The sequence below is a fragment of the Echiichthys vipera genome (assembly GCF_963691815.1).
Source record: "Echiichthys vipera genome assembly, chromosome: 4".
Classification (NCBI taxonomy): Eukaryota; Metazoa; Chordata; class Actinopteri; order Perciformes; family Trachinidae; genus Echiichthys; species Echiichthys vipera.
In genome coordinates, this window is record NC_139829.1 from 6,569,461 (window position 1) to 6,589,432 (window position 19,972).

Here is a 19,972-nt window from a genome sequence, read left to right on the forward strand (position 1 = left end):
CTCTCTCTGTGAGTTGAGTCTTAACTCCACTTTATTATTGGCTCAGTTCACTTTGAACCTCAACCAAGGTGGTACTAAAAAGGAACTATCCACAACATTATGCTAATGGTAAATCAAAAAAGAGTGACTCAAGTCAAGCTCTACCATGCGGTTGAAAAAGATGCCATAAGCAGGAATGTTAAGGTATTTAATACCATTACAACCTCTCCTCAGTACCAACAGGCTGTGCAGCAGTCCCTCCAGCTGCAGCAGCAGCAGCAGCAGGCCCTCCTCCTCCAGCAGCAGCAGCAGCAGCAGCAGCAGCAGCAACAGCAGGCCCTCCTCCTCCAGCAGCAGCAGCAGCAGCAGCAGATGATGATGCAGCCAATGTATCAGCAGCAGGTTGCTCAGGCTCAGGCCCAGGCTCAGGCCCAGGCCCAGGCACAGGCCCAGTACGCAGCCATGGTGAGTTCCTTCACAGGTCTGAACCCGGCAACAAAGCTTCTGAGGCTTAAACTGGATTTTCTGTCTGCTAGGGCAGGGCGGTATGGTATAAAATTTATATCATAGAGTGATGGGAAGCACATCAAGTGCTAAAACACTAGTATAGCAACTGCATGGCAGCTGTTACTGTACTGGAGAGTCACTACAGGTGACTAAAATAGGTTAAAAAAGTATCACCAAGAAACGTCCCCAGTTTATTATTTACACAAACTTCTCATAGGACCAAGTTTAAATGGGTTGTTGTGGCTGCAGATAAAACCGTCCTGAATGCTCCGTTTCCAACGGTTTTGTTTTTTTCTGCTCGAGATGACGTCAATCCGCGCCGAATTTCTTTTATATGGTCATCTGTTCCATGCACGATACTGCAGTGTTTACATTAACGCAGTAGCTACATGCTAACACCAGTGAAACCTGTAATCTTGGCTGCTGATATTCCTAATTTCTCTACAATTTTGGATCACATTCTTGCTGGACAATGTCCGGTGGTGTAGTGGTTTGGTTTAGAAGATTTTACTGGGCATTTTCTACGGTAGAAAGTCCCGCTATACTCCATTACTGGGCCTTTTGTGGAGTCCTTCCCGACTCACGGGGGCTCTACCAGTCAGCATGGCATAATCAAAATTCATACTGTAGCGTACTGTTATATCGATGTACTTTCTATACCGTTTATACAATCCACCTCTCCTGTCTGCCCTAAAATGGACATCCTGCAGCCTGATTCCGCTCTTGTTCAGGCATTTAAGGATGCTTCTAACTCAAAATCGTGACAGAATATCAGAGCAGAAGATTTCATCCAAAAACTGCAACAAATAGTTTGAGCAAATGACAGCGAAACACATGGAGACACAGCATGAAACAACACGGGAGCTGAATATTTCATTTAATGTCAGAATGGCCTAAAATTGCTCTCACTGTTCCAAACACTGGCAGCAAGTCCTCTTTAGTGGAGCCGCTTCACGTCTGTGCCAAACAGCATTGGAAGCAGACGCTCAAACTTCCTACTGACTCTGTCCAAATATTCAGAAAACTAGTATTTACGCAGCTACTGAATCAAACACACAAACACAGGTCCTCCAAATGCGCTCTGCTAGGGCGGCGCAATTTTTAGCCCGTTTCCCACCGAACGCGTACCATCTGTTTTATTTCAGAGGCAATCTGGTCGGAGCGAAGCCACGAGGGGATCGAACAGAGGGTGAAATCGAGCAGTTCCCTCTGTGTTGCCTCCGTACGAATGAAGCAGTTCACATGCAGGGGAAGAGAGCACCTCTAAATATGACTCTTTTTATTCCCAAGATACCTGCTAAATGTTTTTCCCCTATGATCTTAGTCCGACTCCTTATTGTGATGAGGAGGCTTAGCTAAGTGACTGCACATTTGTGATATGGTGTAATGACAACAGATCAACTTTATTTGTGCAGTGCTTTAAAAGCGCAAGGTGTGTGTGTGTGTGTGTGTGTGTGTGTGTGTGTGTGTGTGTGTGTGTGTGTGTGTGTGTGTGTGTGTGTGTGTGTGTGTGTGTGTGTGTGTGTGTGTGTGTGTGTGTGTGTGTGTGTGTGTGTGTGTGTGTGTGTGTGTGTGTGTGTGTGTGTGTGTGTGTGTGTGTGTGTGTGTGTGTGTGTGTGTGTGTGTGTGTGTGTGTGTGTGTGTGTGTGTGTGTGTGTGTGTGTGCGCGTGTGCTATTCTCTAACAGGCTTTACAAATATTGTTTGTTAAGAAAACATGGAAAAGGGAGGCAGTGGGAGGAAGGAGGAAACAATTGTAAATTTTAAGAAAGAAGAACCAGGTTAGAAGTATGAAATTATGAACCGTATGGAAAAGTTCCGTTTCAGTTTTAATGAATTCAGATAAAAGATTTTATATTCAAAGATCTGCATTGCTGCTCTATTGTGTATCCCAGCTTTAGTCCCTGAACAGTTCTAGATGCTTAAATCAGGTTGTTGCGGCTGCAGATCCTTGAATATGAGAGATTTTTTTTAAAGGTGGCCTATTTCTGTATGCTTTTCCTTATTTTCTATCATATCTAAATATAATGTTACAACATTGGAGTTTGATATTAAACGTTGCCAAAGCCCAAAATGAGGTAATTGTGTGTAAAAGTCATAGTGTAATACATTTTTTTCTTCTCTACTTTTGGCATAAATCTGCACTGAATTTCTTTTAAATGGTTATCTGTTCCAGGCACGATACTTCTGTGTTTACATTACATACACTGCTACATGTAGCTACGTGCTAACAGCAGTGGAACCTGTAGCCTTGGTTGCTGATGTTCTTAATTTCTCCACAATTTTGGATTCTGCTGGAACGTGTCCAGTTGTGTAGTTTTCAGTTTAGAAGATTTTATTTTTTCAAAGTAGAAGGTGCTGCCTTTTTCGGTTAGTGGGGCCTTAAAGAAACAGGCGCTACAACAGGGGTGCAGCAGCCATGTTTTGACACACATGCTCTCTTCTCATTGAGAACAACTGAAAAAAGACGCTAGTGCTCAGAAAAGAAACGCTATTTGGACATGCTCTTAAGCATGTAAACATGCTCTAGTAAAACGCAAGTATGAACCTGAAACCAACATGAAAAGGAGCATGATAGGTCCCCAATAATCTGGGTTCTGTAATGGAGAAAGACGCTCCAGATCATCAGGGAAATAATGTTTATCTGCAGTCCAAACTGGAGCATTTAGCAGCTAAAGACTCTGATGATTTATGAGGAGCTGGCAGACCAAATCACAGCTAAAAGTTGAGTGAATATTGGACTGATAATATTATATCCAACATTATTCATCAGCTTGTTTTGGAGTTTTTCTGTCCCCCCAGAAATCAAGGAATGTAGCTTTTAAAATGATCAGCCAGTGTTTGAGGTGATCCTTATTGCATTCTGAAGTTCATTTTTATTCAGTTTGGTATCCTATCGTGCTGTTTGACTTTCATTCCTTCATCCCTCCCCTCTACCGTGTCCCCAGCTTTCCAAAATCCAGAACTAGTTTCTAACAACATTTCATCATCTTGTTGCCATCATTGTGCGCCATTAAAATCAAAGGTCCGTCCCTCATTCCCTTCCCCCTCTTCTCCCTCTTCTCCCTCTCTCCCTTTCCTAACAGCTGCACCAGTACCAACAGGCTTTTGTCCAGCAACAGCTGCAGCAGCAGCAGCAACAACAACAACAGCTACAACAACAACAACAGCAGCAGCAGCAGCAGCAGCATCATCATCATCATCATCATCAACATCAGCAGCAGCATCATCCCGCTCAGCAGCCTCTCCCCTATATGTCCTCCCCTCTTGAGTTCCAGATCCCGCTGGGTTCCTACAACGCGACCACTCCCACTGCTGGAACTGCAGCTGGAGCGGGGCAGATGGGGGGGCTGTCACCTGTGGATCCCTTGTACACTAACCCTAGGTAAATAAATAAATTATGTCTAGTCATGTACCTTTCAAATGCTTTTTAAATAGCAACCAGTTATTGAAAAATCTCCGGCAAGGCAACTTTATTTATAGCACATTTCATATTAAGAGGCAACTCAATGTGCTTTACATAATGGTAAGAAAAATACAAGTGCTAGACATATAAAAGGCAAAACAAGGCGCTCATTAACATCAAACATTGTAGCCTTTAGTTTTTAAATGTACTCTGTTGGTGCAAATCTGGGGCCGTATTCACAAAACACTTGATCGTAGCACTAAGAGTACTCCTAAGGAACACTTAAAGTTCTTAGTTCAGAGTCATTTCTTCAAACCTCTGAGACCACCTTTTCCTAAGGAGTGGGAGGGACTCCTAAGATTAGACTAGAGGGCGGGGTTGACCTCGTCGCTATGGATGACATCATGTTCATCCCTTCTATGCCCACAGTGATTGGCTGAGAGGGAATGAGTCCCAATTTATGATAGAAACACTTCAATGGGGATGTGAATGAACTGCAGCACTTTGCGGGGTCTGGATAGGTAATTTATTGTCTGGAGAAAAATCCTCCTGACCGACAGCTGAGAGACGCCAAAGATCGCCTCAGCAAACAGCTGTATTTTTCCTGTGGTCAAACAGTGGAGAGTTGTACCAACTTTAATCTGCTGTGATATTGGGTGGTTTTTATTGGTTGGTGATGTGATGTTATCCCTGACCAACTCTACCACTTCCATAATGCCGTCTCCATTAAGGCCATACCTTTTTAAAAGCTCACTGTCATTGAATCTCTCCAAAATGTTGACTGCAGCAGCCATGTTAGCTCCGTCCTCATTTACTCTGAGTGACTTAGGAGCACTCCAGATGACTCCTGAGTTTTATAGGGTTAGGAGCTACTTTTAGTGCTAAAATGCTTTGTGAATTACACTTATCTTAAAAAGTTAGGAGTTACTCCTTAATCAGAAAGTTAGGACCTACTCTTAGCCTTAAGATGGTTTGTGAAAACAGCCCCTGAGATCTTCAGGCAGTTTGTTTGAATCTTATCGTCTCTCCAGTTAGACATTTTCGTCGTCGCCTTTGTGTAAATCAACTTTCTTCTTCGCCGCTTGTTTGTTTTGCTCTGCTATGGTTTGACGCATATTATATACATCATGAAAACGCCCCATTCAAATTTATACACGTGTATCCACATGAATAATAGCCCGGTCTTTGTACTGTGGAGCTGGGAGGGTAAACTCTGTTTGATGTCTGATCCGACTGACTTTGATATTTGGGTTTATACGTATAGCCCCGTCGGTTAATGTCTAGATGATTTCAGGTTTGTTTGCATGTGTGAAAGGGGCTTTGGTGGTCGCTTACACTTGTATTTATTTATTTAGCAATGTACATTTGTGAGAGAGTAGAGAGTTCTCCCTCGTTTGAACTTCTAGATTTTGGTTTGAGTTTTTTTTTTTATCTTACAGCCGTACTACTCTGTGATGACTGTAACAGCAATGTTTTAATAACACCTTGTCTCTGTTGTCCTGTCTCCACAGTGGAAACCCTCTGCTTGCTTCAGATGTGATCATGCCGCCCTCTCAGAGCTGCAACAGCACGCTCACCAACCCCCCAGACATGTCGCGCTGGAACCCTTTCGGAGAGGACAACTTCTCCAAGTTGACTGAGGAGGAGCTGATCGACCGGGAGTTCGACATGCTCAGAGCAAGCAAGTGACCCCTCCAGTGATGTCATTATCGCATTTATCAAATCATTTTATTTTAAAAAATGTGATGAAAGGGATTAGTGTCTGCAGATTCATATTTACTATAGGGAATTTGTATTTAAAATGATTTTAGCTATTTTTGTATAAAGCAATAATGCGTTTTCTGGAACAAAAGACATTTTGTTTCCGTTGATTGATTCTTACAATGTTTATTTAGCTAAGAGATAAAACGTTTCTTAAGATTTCAGTCAGTGAACGCTTTCTAGTTTAATATACAGTATCTCTTCATAACTGTGTGTGTTTGTACCAGAGCTGCATCCAATCGTTGACTAATTGATTAGTCTATCGATAGACAAACTACTTTTGTTAATTGATTGTTTAAGTATTTTTTTATCCAACAATGCCTCTCAAATAACAAGATTTCCCCTTTTTTTCTATCTGTTTTATATCACATTAAACTAAAATGGATTTGTTTTTTCATAAAACAAGACATTTAAAGACATCCCCTTGGACCTTGAGGAACTTGGACATTTTTCACTATTTTTTGACTTTTTATAGACTAAACGATTAATCCAAAAAATAATTGGCAGATTAATCAATAATGAGAATAATCTTTAGTTGCAGCACTAGTACAGCAAATAGTTTCTGGTTCAGTGAAACACATATTTTATTTGTCAGAATGGAAAATGAATGAATACTAGAAGGAGTATTTCTTAATTTTAATATCCCCCCCCTGTGACCTTCCATGTACAGACAAACCAGTGGAGAGGACAGCCAGTGTGGAAACAGACCGATCCCAGCCTGCCACCGCCAAGCCCCTGCCACCAGAGGACCTGTTCGGCTCGGCCCCGTTCGTGGCCAGCGCAGGCAAGTCTTAGAGGAGTCTCTACAGAGAGGACCAAACACTGTGGAGCCACCTGTCCCCTCTCTGCCCCCTTCTCTGTCCAGCTCTTCTGTCCCCAGTCAGGAGCTCCTATGCCACACAGAACCCACAGTGGGGGCATTCAAAACCAATGATCAGTTCAGTTTTTTTTTCATAGTGTCGGTCGGCAGATTACTTCTTCTGTTCAGTATAAAATATAAGGAAAAGGTGAGGCGAGGCTCTTCTGTGACTAAATTAGGAGGAAAAGCAGGAACAGCAGATGAAGCACTTTTTAAATTCACTGCAGTCAGCTCCGGCCTTTAACACTGAGCCCGTGGATCATTTCTAACTGCCCTGCTGTCACAAACCTTTATGCAAGTCAGCTGGAGGAAGTGTTTGAAGTCTCTTCTATAACAGCTCACTGGCACAAACTCTGCCGGGGTTTTGAGGTTACATTCCCTGCCTGGATCAAGGTACTAATACAAAGCGGCCTCACTATAAAAGTATACACTCTTTTCAGTGCATAAAACAACTTCCAACTCACAGTGTGTCCAACAAGGAAACACAGCTGCATAAATAAAGTCTGTAATTCAATCTGCACTAAAAAGCAATATGAACAGAACGAGGCTGAAGTGACACATGGCTGATACTCATTAGGGCTGAGTGATGTGTGCACAATTATATACATGAAAAAAAAACATAGGTCTTTGAACTAACTCCATGAATCATACGCATGCTGTTGTCGATTTGTCATGCTGTGAATTTTTAGGGATTTGTAACATTTGAGAATAGAAGACTGATACAATCCAGTTTTTTTTAAAGAAGTTCCTTATGCGTTCAGACAAGGCTAAACACTTTTATTTTATTTATTTGCAGCTTGCATAAGGATGGGAATTAATACGATTTTATTAATACTGACGTTTTTTTTCTATATTCTTCTTATGGGTCCGATTCTTTATCGATTACAGATCAAGCAACAGGTTTTCACCTTCCGCACAACTGTTTTATTATCCCAGTGTGAACACGTTGTAGATGTAATGAGAATATTTGTGCAGCTTTCTTTTATATTTCGGGTTTCTTAGTCAAAGTAAAACGTAACGCTAATGTTATTTCCCTCGCTAACTGACATGCTGCACAGTTGGGAAGCGGTGGCTCTCGTGCGTAGACCGTCAAATACATGGCTTTCGTCGCATTTAAATAAGATTTTGTATAGGAAGATGTTTCAGAATGTTGCTGCTGTTTCTTCCTCTCCTCCGTGATTCCTTCTTGTTGCAAGTTTCCAGGAGCTTTGACACTTTGAGGTCATTGTTTTGCAACATGCAAATATGCCGATTTCCAGTTTGTCACAGGTTTTCAGACTGGAACCAACGTGCAATTAGCATCCCTGTGTGAACCCTGATATAATCATTACTCCGTAAAACCGTTTTCATGTGTGAAACGAATGCTGATCTAATGCTGACTTGTCAAAATAGCATGCCAACATTGATAAAAGGAATTCATAAGCTCCGAGGCACATGACGTGGTGGATGTTAAACAGTTTGTCTCTCTGCGTTTCAGAAGGAAAGGATTAATTAGAATATGTAGATTTTTTTATTTTTTTTATGTCCTAGAGTAATCATTTCACATTGACTAAAGTATATTGAACCTTTTGCAGATGCTCTACGGATTGAGCTCAAAGTTGTACAAAGGGGCCTGGGATTTTGGGAATTTACGTTGAGAAAGTGATGCTACATCAAACTAAATTGACGCCAACATACTAGATGATATATCTCTTAATCCTCGTGACTCGCAGGAACCCATCTCTTCCATTTTTTATTCGGTAGATTTAAAACAATCAAACAAAAAACTCTCACAATGTCGTACACATCCATAAAGTCTGCTGAATACCAATTTAACTGAAACATCACTCAGCCCTGGTACTAATAAACTCCATTAGGGTTTACAAAGATGACACTTGAACTTCCAAAGTTGAGGCCTTTTGCCGTTTGTTTACATTAAAACACCATCGACCCTCTTCGACCACTGAAACTGCAAAGATTCCTCACAAAATGTTTTTTTTTTTTTATTGTTGGGACGAAGCCTCAAATGTTTCCGTGTGGACTGTGCACTTTACTGTGGAGGCCGATGTTAACATCCACTCTAACGTAACCTGATCATTAGCCCTTATGTGGCTTCACTAACCAGTCAGACTGCATGAGGTTTAACCCCAACACAGACCATAGCCGCGCTATAACAATGTGAATATCAGTGCAGTATTTCTACATGTATTACGTCGGTGGCAGCAATAAGCTTCTGTGCCTCTGTACCTGCTCCTTCAATGTGAATTGGTTTTGATAGGCAGTTCAGAAACGCTGTTTGTAACTCAGAATATATTTAATGATAAACAGTATCAACGCTAAAACACGCAGACTTTTTCTAGAGGTGAGAGAGGAAGTCGATTTTTTTTTTTTTTCTACAGTAAAATCATCTCGTGTCCTTAAACATGCAGGCTTAATGCAAGTCCACTGGCTACAGTTTAGAGTAGAATAAGACGAGATAACGATGCAATATAACCCTCTAAGCACTTGAATGTAGGTGTGGAAATATTTTATCGTCTTCACTTGATACTTAAAGAATATATAAAATTCTATTTGAAATTGGAAAACCAAAAAAAAAAAGAAAGAAAGATTGAAACCAAACAGATCGAAGGGACTTTTGTACTGAATTGAAAACCCAGAACGGTCAAATGACCCACGTCGTCTGGGACCGGCTGGCGTAAACTTTTTTAGCTTCCTGTGTTTGTGCCATCAGAGTGTGTCAGTTGGTTGTTTTAGATTGTGTGTGTTTTTTTTAAAAACACCGCTGTCAACTAGCAGACAGGTTTAATTTCTGTTTCTGTCGTTCTGTGTTTAATCAGCTGTCGACGTTTGGATTTCACTTCTGTTAATAAATCATTTCTCAGAGGCAGAGCTGCTGTAATAGGAGCGTTAGTTTTTTATAATCTAAAGTCTCTAGTTCAGGATGCGTGCCCGTTCAGAGCTGGCGGATTGTTTGGACTCCCGCTGGTGCTGCTCGCGGTGCTTACCGGATAAACGGTTCTTGACATATGCGAAGGACAGTCATACATACAGACAAACATCTCTCTGCTTATAGTTAGATGATGCTTCTACTGCCGCCTTTTGGCCAAATGGTATTTGATTTGTCACGTCCATCCTACCTACACACGTCCACCAAATGTGGTCGCAATACCACAAAGCCTTCAGGAGATCTAGACCTTTTTCTGTAATATAAGCCCTACCCGCAGCATTTGAGTAAACTTTGAGGACCAGCTTTACCAAAACTGAATGAGACATCAAATAACTGAAACAGTCACTTGTTTTGGCTTGATCAAGACCAATTTTGGTGATGATTGATCGAGATTTGTAAGAGGAGCAGCAAAAGTTAGAGGCAAAAACCTAAGGTTTGTTGTTTCCTCACACGGCAATATCTGGTTAAACTGCACCAAATTCGACGCAACACTCCCCATGGGCTATGTGAATTGTAGACAGAGTCACAGAGAATCCTTGCTTTATAGTTAGATTTCACCTTTTTAACTGTGTTCTGTCTTTAAAATACTACGGGATCCGTCCCAATGTGCAGAAGGGCAGTCGGCCGTTATGAGTAAAACGTGGAGAAACCTTTGATTGATTGACAATGTAAAATGTCGGTTCTGGACGATCGGACAGCATCAGATGTAGAGCTTTGGCGTCAAATATTTACGACAAAATCCTCAGTTTGTGACTGCTGCTTATAGACCCTCATCTAAATACCAACCGATCAGAATATGACATGAATAGAGCTGCAACAGTAACTATTTCTCTAATGGATTCATCTTGAAAGTCCTCTTTCCTGCAAAAATGGCAGAAAATGCTGATTTCAGCCTCTAGAATCTAGAAATGTCCTGCGTTCATCTGTTTTCTATCATATTAAACTGAATATCTCAGTAGTTTTGACTGACAAAACAACAACAGTCACCTTGGACTTGGAACATTTTCACTCTTTTTCTGACATCTTATAGACCAAAACAATTCATTGATTAACCGTACAAATAATCAGATTAACTGATGATTAAAACAATAATTAGAATTAAGTGGCCTTTTTTTAATTAAAAAATAAAATAGTGCCAGCAAAACTGTTTTCTAAGACTGTGGCCAAAGTTTGTTTTGTTTTGTTGCGTTTTCTAAATGTCTCTTACATTTATTCCCTCTTTACCTCGTAACGGCATGATTCGACAGGCCTCAAAATTGATATTGTATAATCTATAAAGACGAACTGAGACCAAGATTTTATCAGACTCCAGTTTGAGATGTGGTGAACCTGCAAGTATGCCGTCAATAACGCCTGTTCAAATCCAGGACGGGATGTTAGCAACACATAATGCAGATGTGCTTAACAGGACTTTAATGAACACCAACTGACACAACGCTGTTCTTTATGTTGAACACAACAGGCTGATGGCACACTCAGCGGTGTAAATGTAAATGGTTGTGCTGAAAGGAATGCTCGATGAGTTCGCTTATTAATATTATTTTTTATTCTTTTTATTTTTGAAATCCATGCAATCCTAAAGGGCTGTATGTTTGTGAATGCTCACTGTGCTGCTGTTATTCCGCCTTAGAGCAGCAAGTGAGAACAGTGACCCATCTTAGTCCTCACACACATTTTTGTACAAATATATTAACTGGTAAAAATGTAACTCGTGTGTTTTTAGCTGAAGGTAAGTTTGGAGAACAGTTGCTTCATGTTTCCACTCACATCACTGCCTGCTTTTATTGGGCCTTTTTGTGCTTCATTTCAGTTTTTAAAATTTTTTTTATTTGTATTTCTTTTCATTTTTCATTCAGTAAGACAGCCATACTCAGAAACATCTTGTTCATGTGTATTGGTGGATGGAGCTATATATATATATATATATATATATATATATATATATATATATATACATATATATATGTATGTATGTATGTATATATATATATATATACATATATATATGTATGTATGTATGTATGTATATATATACAGAATATATTAATCATATATAGTGTGGACAGGCGAAACCATCAAAAGCCAAAATGAAAAGTGAAAGGGACGACCAGAGCCATTAACTGCACTTTAATTTCCTTTTTTATTTTTTTAAAGTGTGAGTAAAGGTGAAATATGATCCCAGTGTTTTTACGGGACGTTCAAGCAAACCTAGATGTTGAATATGTTGTTATATATATTGTTTACATTTGCAAGTTTCCTGTGCTTTTATCCTCTCTGTGTCGGGGTCTGGTTTCCCCACTTTTCTTAGCCCTCTTTGCTAGAAGCCGACCTAGAAGCAGACACTTTCTATTTGAATTCCTCCTCAGTAGAAGCGTTGCTCTTCAGTTTTAGTTGTCCTCATATCAGCAGCTCCGGGTACCTCTCCTGCAGAGAATGCAACCTATAGATCAATAAGTTGTCTTATACATATCTTGTTATTTTGCAACAGACTATGTAAAAAGGTCCTGTATCATACTGTGAGTGTGAATGTATTTCTTTATAGAATGTTACTGATAAATAAAAAACATCCCAAATCAATATACACGTTGGTTCCTTTTTTATAGCTCTTTTGAAAGTATTGGAAAGTTTTAGTCTCTCCACCACTACACCACATGCAAGATGTTCCTTTTAACATGGCTGTCTTTGTTTTGAGTTCTCTGTTGTCGGATCAAATATAACGTACAGTGACGAAGGTGACGGTCAAAACAACCGTTAACGCACAATAATGTCGACTAAGCAGGGGTGTGAAACGTTCAAACGTAAGCAGCGTACTCTCCGAGACGCACCGGCCATCGTCACGGTGATAAACAAGATCAGAGTGATGAATAAGAACTGTTTCCAGCCTTTATAGTCAGGTTCGTACGGGTGCTTGAACTCCTTGAAAATGCTTGAATTTTAATGTTGTGTTTTCAAGGTTTAAAAAAAGTGATTGAATTCTGGATAAAGGGCTTGAAGTTGTATCTGCATTTCTTTCACAACAAACAGCTATAGAGTAGAAATACAAGAAGTTAGAGCCTGAAATGGAAAATGCAAAATAATCATTTATAGAATTATGTCATTTAACCACGGCTGTAAGGTGCTGGAAAATCTTAAAAAATCGACTTTGAAAGTGCTTAAAGTGCTTGAATTTGACCTTGAAAAAGCTGTAGGAACCCTGTAATTTGTCTTTTTTTTCCTCCAAATATCTTTTAAAAAGGTCCTGTCACAGGTTTCACTTCCTTCTGTTGGACCGCCTGCTGTTTTTAATTTTGTAAAAAGTCTTAAAAGTTTGGAAAATGCCATTATTATGTTTCCAAAAATACTCCTTGAAAAATGATTGATTTTCAACATAACCCGTCATCAACATAATCATATCTGTGACTGTTTAATATTATTGTGTGCAATGCCACAGTACATTCTGGTCTTAATGTATATTTTATCAGACCCTATCAAAAACACCATACATACAGTGTCTTAAATTTAATTTGATACATATAAGGTTTTAAAAATCATTATTAAGCCAAAAACATTTCATCTGATTTAATTTAACCATCTTTTTTTGGTCAAAGTTAGTGTGAAAGCGCGAAAATCCGCACTTTTAATGTTGCGTAAACCTTTTTACTCACTACTTTATATTTGCGCTGACCTTTTGGCAAAATGTAATATGATTTTGTCTAAAGATCTGTCTTAGATTTGGTTAAAAATGATCTAAGAAAGCAGGACATTTACGTGTCTGATTTATCGTTAAATCTATAAAACGCAGGGTTCGTACGGGGGCTTGAAATCCCTGGAAATGCTTGAACTTTTATGTTGTGCTTTCAAGAAGGAAAAGTGTTTGAAATTATATCCATATTTCTTCCAAAACAAATAGCTATAGAATTTAAGTATAATTTCATTTCTTATCCTTCTGTTATTACGAAACCATTTTAGTTTATAACAGCATACCGTCTCTTTAAACAGGATTTTAATGAAGAAAAAGAAAATGTAATTAACCACAACTGTAAGGCTTGAAAAAGGACCATGAAAATGCCTGAAAGGTGAACAGACCCTGAAAATGTCACCCAAAAAAAAAGAAACAAGTTCCCACAAATGTTTTTGAAATGTGACCATCAGACCTTCAGGTATTAAATGATGCATTTCTGTGATGACTGGACACAAAAAGCAGATTTAACCTTTGAGAAGCCGATTGATGCTGCGTTTCCTGCTTCATTATTAATGACAAAATATTCAAAATCGGATGACTTTTCCGCTGATCGACCAACTTTTTTCAACTGATCATTTTGTTCCTCTGGAAGCTTTTCCTGCCCAGTTACCCTCCCTCAGATTCACTCTGTAAACTAAATGTTTAAATGTAAATACATCTTTCTGCCCTTATAGGGAAGAAAACCACAAAATCATTTTCTAAAGTGCACTTACTGTAGTAATTATGTAGTATTAAGTATACACTTGAATACTTGTGTCACTGTACTAGAAATGAAAGTACACTATGTTAATACTGCTTGGGACTGAATCGGCCCTTTATAAAACTATACTTTTGATTATACTAAAAGTGTAAGGGCAGTAACCTTTTGTACACTTTAATTTACCACTAATATACTTCTAGCTCCCTTTTTCTAGTTTATGAAAGTTTACTTCAGAGTATACTATAAGTTCACTTATTAGCACTTTTCCTGAGAACATGTGTATGAAAAGATTAAGTACAAGTAGCCGAGGAAATACACTTTTATTAAGTATGCATCAGGGGAGCAGCTACCTACTGTCTGAGGGTTGTGCAGACTCTCGGACCTCATGTGTCTCCTGCCCCCATTGCCTGTGTTCTTCTCCACTGAGTCATATTGTCACACAAGCATCACAGTCTTTAAAAACTTTGAATAAATCACACATCTTGCTAATGCATTTTTCAATATAAATAATATTTAGAAATTAATCTCTTGGTATCAAGTGGCATCAGCCTGTTGTCTCGACCCGTCTGTCCTGATTCTTTCTCTCCATCCTCACACCTGAGGGACATGACCGTTGTGATGAGGAGGTTTCAAAGATACAGCAGTCAAACCACATAAAAAACAGGGCCTTTTCATTTTAAAGGATATCCTATTGGACAGCACTGTAGTGTTACACTTTGTTTAATGTCTTCAAATGGATGTAACACTCCCAAGTTCTGTAATTGATCTGTTTTATGATTCACCATCTAGTTCAAGGAATGATAACTGACTGAACAACAAAATAACCCCTAACAAGTGTTGTTAGTATTTTTTTGTCTCCATCCTGTCTTTCTTAGTAGCAGCTTTAGCTAACCTGAATATTAACAAGCCTCCTCTTCATCCACTGACATAACTTACCTACTATCCCTGAAGCAATTTCAGTCAAAAGCAACTGGACTTGGTTATTTGTCTAGGAAGACGTTTCACCTCTCATCCAAGAGGCTTCATCAGTTCATGTAAACATCTGACCAGGCTGGGACTGGTCCAGGACCAGGCTGGGACTGGTCCAACTAACTGGTTTGAGATCCAGGTATTTAACCTCTCACAAGGCCGACAGCCGAGTCCAGGCCTGAGGAGTTCGCTCTCCTGTTTTGGGCCATGCAGTTTATGCCGTGGCTGTCCACGTCCATCTCAAGGAAAAAGGATCTCCACACCAGTTAGTTGGACCAGTCCCAACCTGGCCAGATGCGTACATGAACTGATGAAGCCTCTTGGATGAGAGGTGAAATGTAGACAAATAACCAAGTCCAGTTGCTTTTGACTGAAATTGCTTTGGGGATAACGTTGACCTGGACACATGAGAACATTCACAGGCTTAATTTACCTACTGTCTTTTAACCACTTTGAAAAGCTTTTTTTTCATCCCTACGCAATCTGTCTCCTCCCTCTTCTGTTTTCTGTTCTGGAATAAACTTCTTTTCTTTAAGGGTGCAGCTTCGTCAAATCAATCTCATGGTAGTAGTTGTGTGAGGGAAGAGACTCCTCTAAGCTCCTGCTGTCCGACATCTCCGACAGATTTTTAGACAAGAGAGCAATCACGCGTGTTTTCACCACTTATTTGTATCTTTAAGAGCTCAGAGTGTAAGTGTGTAATCCTTTAGCCCCCCCCCCCCAAACAAATCTGTGTCAGTGTTCTCTCCTGATTAAAGATGTTTCTGTTGTGGGATTGTCTCGCACTGAGAGGTGAAGGTGATTATAATCTGGGAGCAGTCGGGCAGAGCCAACAGATGCAGAGCGACCCATGTTCCCTACATTAATATGTTTTATTACTTTATTTTATCTTTTGTTTTATTTCTGAACAACAAAGCTTTTGGCTAAATTGTCCCCCCGCCCTGCCAGTTTGGACGCCTGAAGACGTGGAGATTGTGTTCACAGCAGGGTGTCCTTTTCTCTGCTTTCTAATATAGAGCCCCCACTTAGAGGGAACAATAAATTGGCTCATTGTGGATGACACGATTTACTTTCAATATAATTGGAGAATATCCACTCGCTAATTAGGCTAATTTCTAAGTTGTCATTACGCAAATCTCTTGGAAATAAATTTACACAAGGCACAAGTTTTTCCAGCAAACGCCAAATATGTGTGAGAATATATAGAAATGTAGAAGAAAAGGAGACGTAATTGTTGGACAAAGGTTTATTTTATTTCTATCTATGAAGGAAGTGACTGACGGCTTGAATCTTTTCAGCAGGAGATTTATATTTGAAAGCAATTCTGTGAATCTTGAAAAGCTGGGCGTCTCATTTCTTCTGCCTCTAAAGCTCTTACCGCAGGGTCAGAGTAGAGAAGTCAGAGCAGCTTTGAGACCATATTGAGTTTTGCGATTTCTCCTCCGCTGCTCCTTCTGCTTCAATAGCGGACCAACTGTTGGGATTTGTATTTGTGGACTTCCAAATGTAAACCAAGTAATCCTGATTTCAGTAATGCCACATATTACAGCGGTCAAAGGGGCCATGAGGCGTTCTTAGGAAATGAAAACTCTTACTTCTGGCGTCAAGATTCTCCTTATGCCACTCATTTTGTTATTTAAAACATCAAGCTTAGAAATATCTGCGCATGTACATTCAGGAGAATATTATTGTCCCCTTCCCTCAAGAAAGTATTTTTCTTCTGTTTCTGTCCTTAAAAATGTTTGACACTGACTATAGTGACTCCCCTTACAAGTCTCCACCTAGGAAAGGTCAGTTCCAGAATTTATCAGTGAGTGAGAAAGAGTAGATGTGCCTCCAGCCCCTTCTCTGATTTTACTTTCTATGTGGGAAAACCACAAAATATGAATCCTAACTCTTGCATTTGGGTCCCGTTTCTGCAGGTACCAATGAGGAAAAGACCGAGGAGACAAATGAAGAAGTCTGCATTCCTGCCCTCATCTCAACCCCCGTTGAGGACCTGCAGCCGGCTTCTGCCAAGGAGCAGAAACCAGGCAAAAAGAGCAACTGTAGGCCTGGTGAAGAGTCTGACAGCGACTTTGAGTCCGATCCTCCTTCGCCAAAAAGCAGCGAGGATGAAGAGCCGGAGGAGGAAGAAGGCCTGAACAGTGAGCACGGTGAAGACACAGAGCCAGAGAATATAGGACAGAGGCCTCTGCTGATGGACTCCGAAGAAGAGGGTGAGGAGGATGAAGACAAGCACAGCTCCGACTCAGATTACGACCCCACGAGGGTCAAGAGCCGCTCGAAGAAAGCCGCGGCCGGTAAAGCAGCTTCGGCCGCCACCAGGAGGAGCCCTCAGGAGGATTCTGCCATGACTCTGATCACCCCCCCGGAGTCGCCCAGCGGAGCGAGAGCTGCTCCAGCTTTCGAATCTGTGGATGTTTTTGGATCTGTTCCCTTCCTCGGAGGAACCTCGCCTGTCAAGCCTTCAGAAAACTCAGACATCTTTGCCAAAGCGCCTTTCAGGCAAGTCAGCCATGAGCAGTTAGCTAAGGACGAGTTTGATGTTTTTACCAAAGCTCCATTCAACCGGAACCTCTCCAAGTCGGGCAACATGGGCCAAACGCCTCCCGTTTCCCCAGAGGCCATTGACATTTTCGGGTTCTCTCCCTTCGAGCCGGGCCCCACCGCACCACCTCCCACCACCTCGAGAAGCGTCGAAGATATCTACCAGCCGTCTGTTGCAGAGTGGTCCAGCCCTCAGCAGCAGAGGCTGAAGCAGCGCAGCCTCCAGAAGCTGTCGTCACGCCAGAGAAGAACAAAGCAGGAGGTCACTGCAGGCGGCAGCAACGGCAAACGCCACCACGGTACGCCGACCGGAGGCCGCAAGACCAACAAGCCGACCTACCGCACACCTGAGCGAGTCCGCAGACACAAGAAGGTCGGCCGCAGAGACTCGCAGAGCAGCAATGAGTTCCTCAGCACCTCTGACTCTAAAGAGAACATCAGTGTGGACATAACCATGGCTGAAGGGAAAGACAAAGGAGCATCTCTGGCGGTGGACGAGGCCCTTTTAGACCCGTTCGGAGCCAAACCTTTCCACCCTCAGGACGGCAGCCGGCACGGCCAGTATCAAGGACTCTCTGACAGCAAGAGCGACATGGGCACAGCCAATGGCAAGACCTGGGCGGGCTCCCTGCACGGTGCTCTTGCAGACAGCAGCATGGATGATTTCGGGGCGGTGCCCTTCACAGAAATGGTCACCCACACCGGACCGCAAGAGCAGCCGCCAACGCCCTCACAGCCGACGGACCTCGACCCGTTCGGAGCTGCACCTTTTCCCACGAAGCAGTGACTTTAATTGCATTAACTGCCACCATTTGCTGTTAAATAACCCCTGAGCTTTTTCTTTTTTTTTTAAATTTTGGCTTTGGATCATCTTCAACCAATCATGAAATGACAAGTTAACAATGTCCCAACGCTTCTTTTTTACCTCTGTTTGAATAGCAGAAACCTAAATCCTGTGGAGTGTGAGTGATATCTCCACATATCTTTCAGCTGTACCTGTTTGTTGGGAAGCCTTTTATGCTGCATCTTTAACGCGGAACGTAAAACCCACTCGAGAAATCTGTACTGTGATTAGAAGCTTAACGTTTGACCGCTTGACTCGCTGCAAAAAGCTCTTTACAGCTTGCCTTCTGATCTACCAATATGTTTTTTAGCACCACAAAGCCTTATCTGAGCTGGGCTCCGCCTCGCTGCACAGTACCTCCGAAACCACGACACCGACGTCGGCCTTTTGCGTCGGTGGAATTGTTTCAGAGTTGACCTTAACCACTTTATTTTATCCTTATTAGATGTTTCTCTATGCATAATTTCACAGTAGTCCTTACGCAGCTGAATGTGGCTGTGATTTGTGTTGCGTTACACTTTGAATATTTGAAAGAGTCCAACTTTATTTCACTTCCTTAAGAAGTTGTTAATTGGGTCATGTTTAAATTTAGGCTCTTAACTGTTTTCTTCAATTCCTAAGAGTAAACTTCTAGGTAAGTACTGTTCATTTTCTATTTTTATTAAGTTATAACTCAACACATTCTGTTAGATTTAAGGAAGAAATAAAACACAAAGCCAAATTAGATCGCTGTACCGCTATTTTCTCAGCTCCTAACAGTGCTCCTAACATCAGATGTTGTAACATTTTCAGAATAATTAATGCTGAGGAATAAATGGGAATTTTGTGATCAGTTAAAGAAAAAATCTGCAGAATTCTATATCTTTTGTTTTTCTAAACAAATCCAAAGAAAAAGACCAAAACCAACAATGCATTGAGTGCTGTCTGACGCTCTGTATGTAAACCTTTAAAGGAATAGTTTGACGTTTTGTGAGATATACTGATTCACTTTATTGCTGAGGGATAGTTTGATTTTTTATTTTCATTGTCGATTAATCTCTGAGTGGTCATTTTGACCATTAATCAATTTGTAGTTTGCTCTATAAAATGTCAGAAAGAGGCTTTAAACGGAGCCAAGCTCGCTGTTTCCCCTCGCTTCCTATCTTTATGCTAAACTAAGCTGCTGCTTGTTCAGACTTCAGACCCAAATTTAAAACCATTCCTTTAAAAACACCTCAGAAATATGAAGTTTAATTAATAAACTTAATTAATGTTACTTTAACAGCGGGGAATGTGCATTTGTCGGGGACTATTTTCAGCGGTGGATTAATCCACATTTAGATTAAGTCTCGGCTACACGGGCAATACTTGTAAGTAGGATCAGGTCGATATTGGTTTTGGTCTTTTCCTGTTATTTGTTGACGACAGCAATAAGGACTATCATGAGTTATTCTTTAACGCAGAATGTGAACTGGCACATTCATAAAGGGAAACAACAAATTCAAAACGGGCTGAGAAATCTGTAACGTGTCATCATGAAGCACATTTTGGCGCTGAATTCTTCCATGAAGCCGCCGTGCGTGCACTGCATTTCCCTTCACAACCACTGGCACGTTTAAATTAAACCTGCAGGCTGCTGTGTTTTCACCGGTGGAACCATTTGATACTACTTTCCATCTTTTGTTTTTCACAAGGGTAACTCTGATATTGTGTTCATCATGCTTTACTGCTGTTTAATGCAATAAAAAGGAGTTCTCTCAGTGTAGTTTGAG

General features: G+C 40.9%; 1 protein-coding gene across 1 annotated transcript in view; it reads left to right on the top strand.

The window, feature by feature from the left end:
- The window catches only part of bmp2k (BMP2 inducible kinase), a 62,422-nt gene extending 42,462 nt beyond the window's left edge, over nt 1–19,960 (top strand). The window contains exons 12-16 of the mRNA XM_083913246.1: nt 214–444; nt 3,572–3,870; nt 5,403–5,572; nt 6,323–6,436; nt 16,750–19,960. Coding sequence (XP_083769372.1) covers nt 214–444; nt 3,572–3,870; nt 5,403–5,572; nt 6,323–6,436; nt 16,750–18,164 — 2,229 coding nt within the window. The 3' untranslated portion in view covers nt 18,165–19,960. The remainder of the gene's footprint in view (nt 1–213; nt 445–3,571; nt 3,871–5,402; nt 5,573–6,322; nt 6,437–16,749) is intronic.
- Nucleotides 19,961–19,972: the final 12 nt, after the last annotated feature.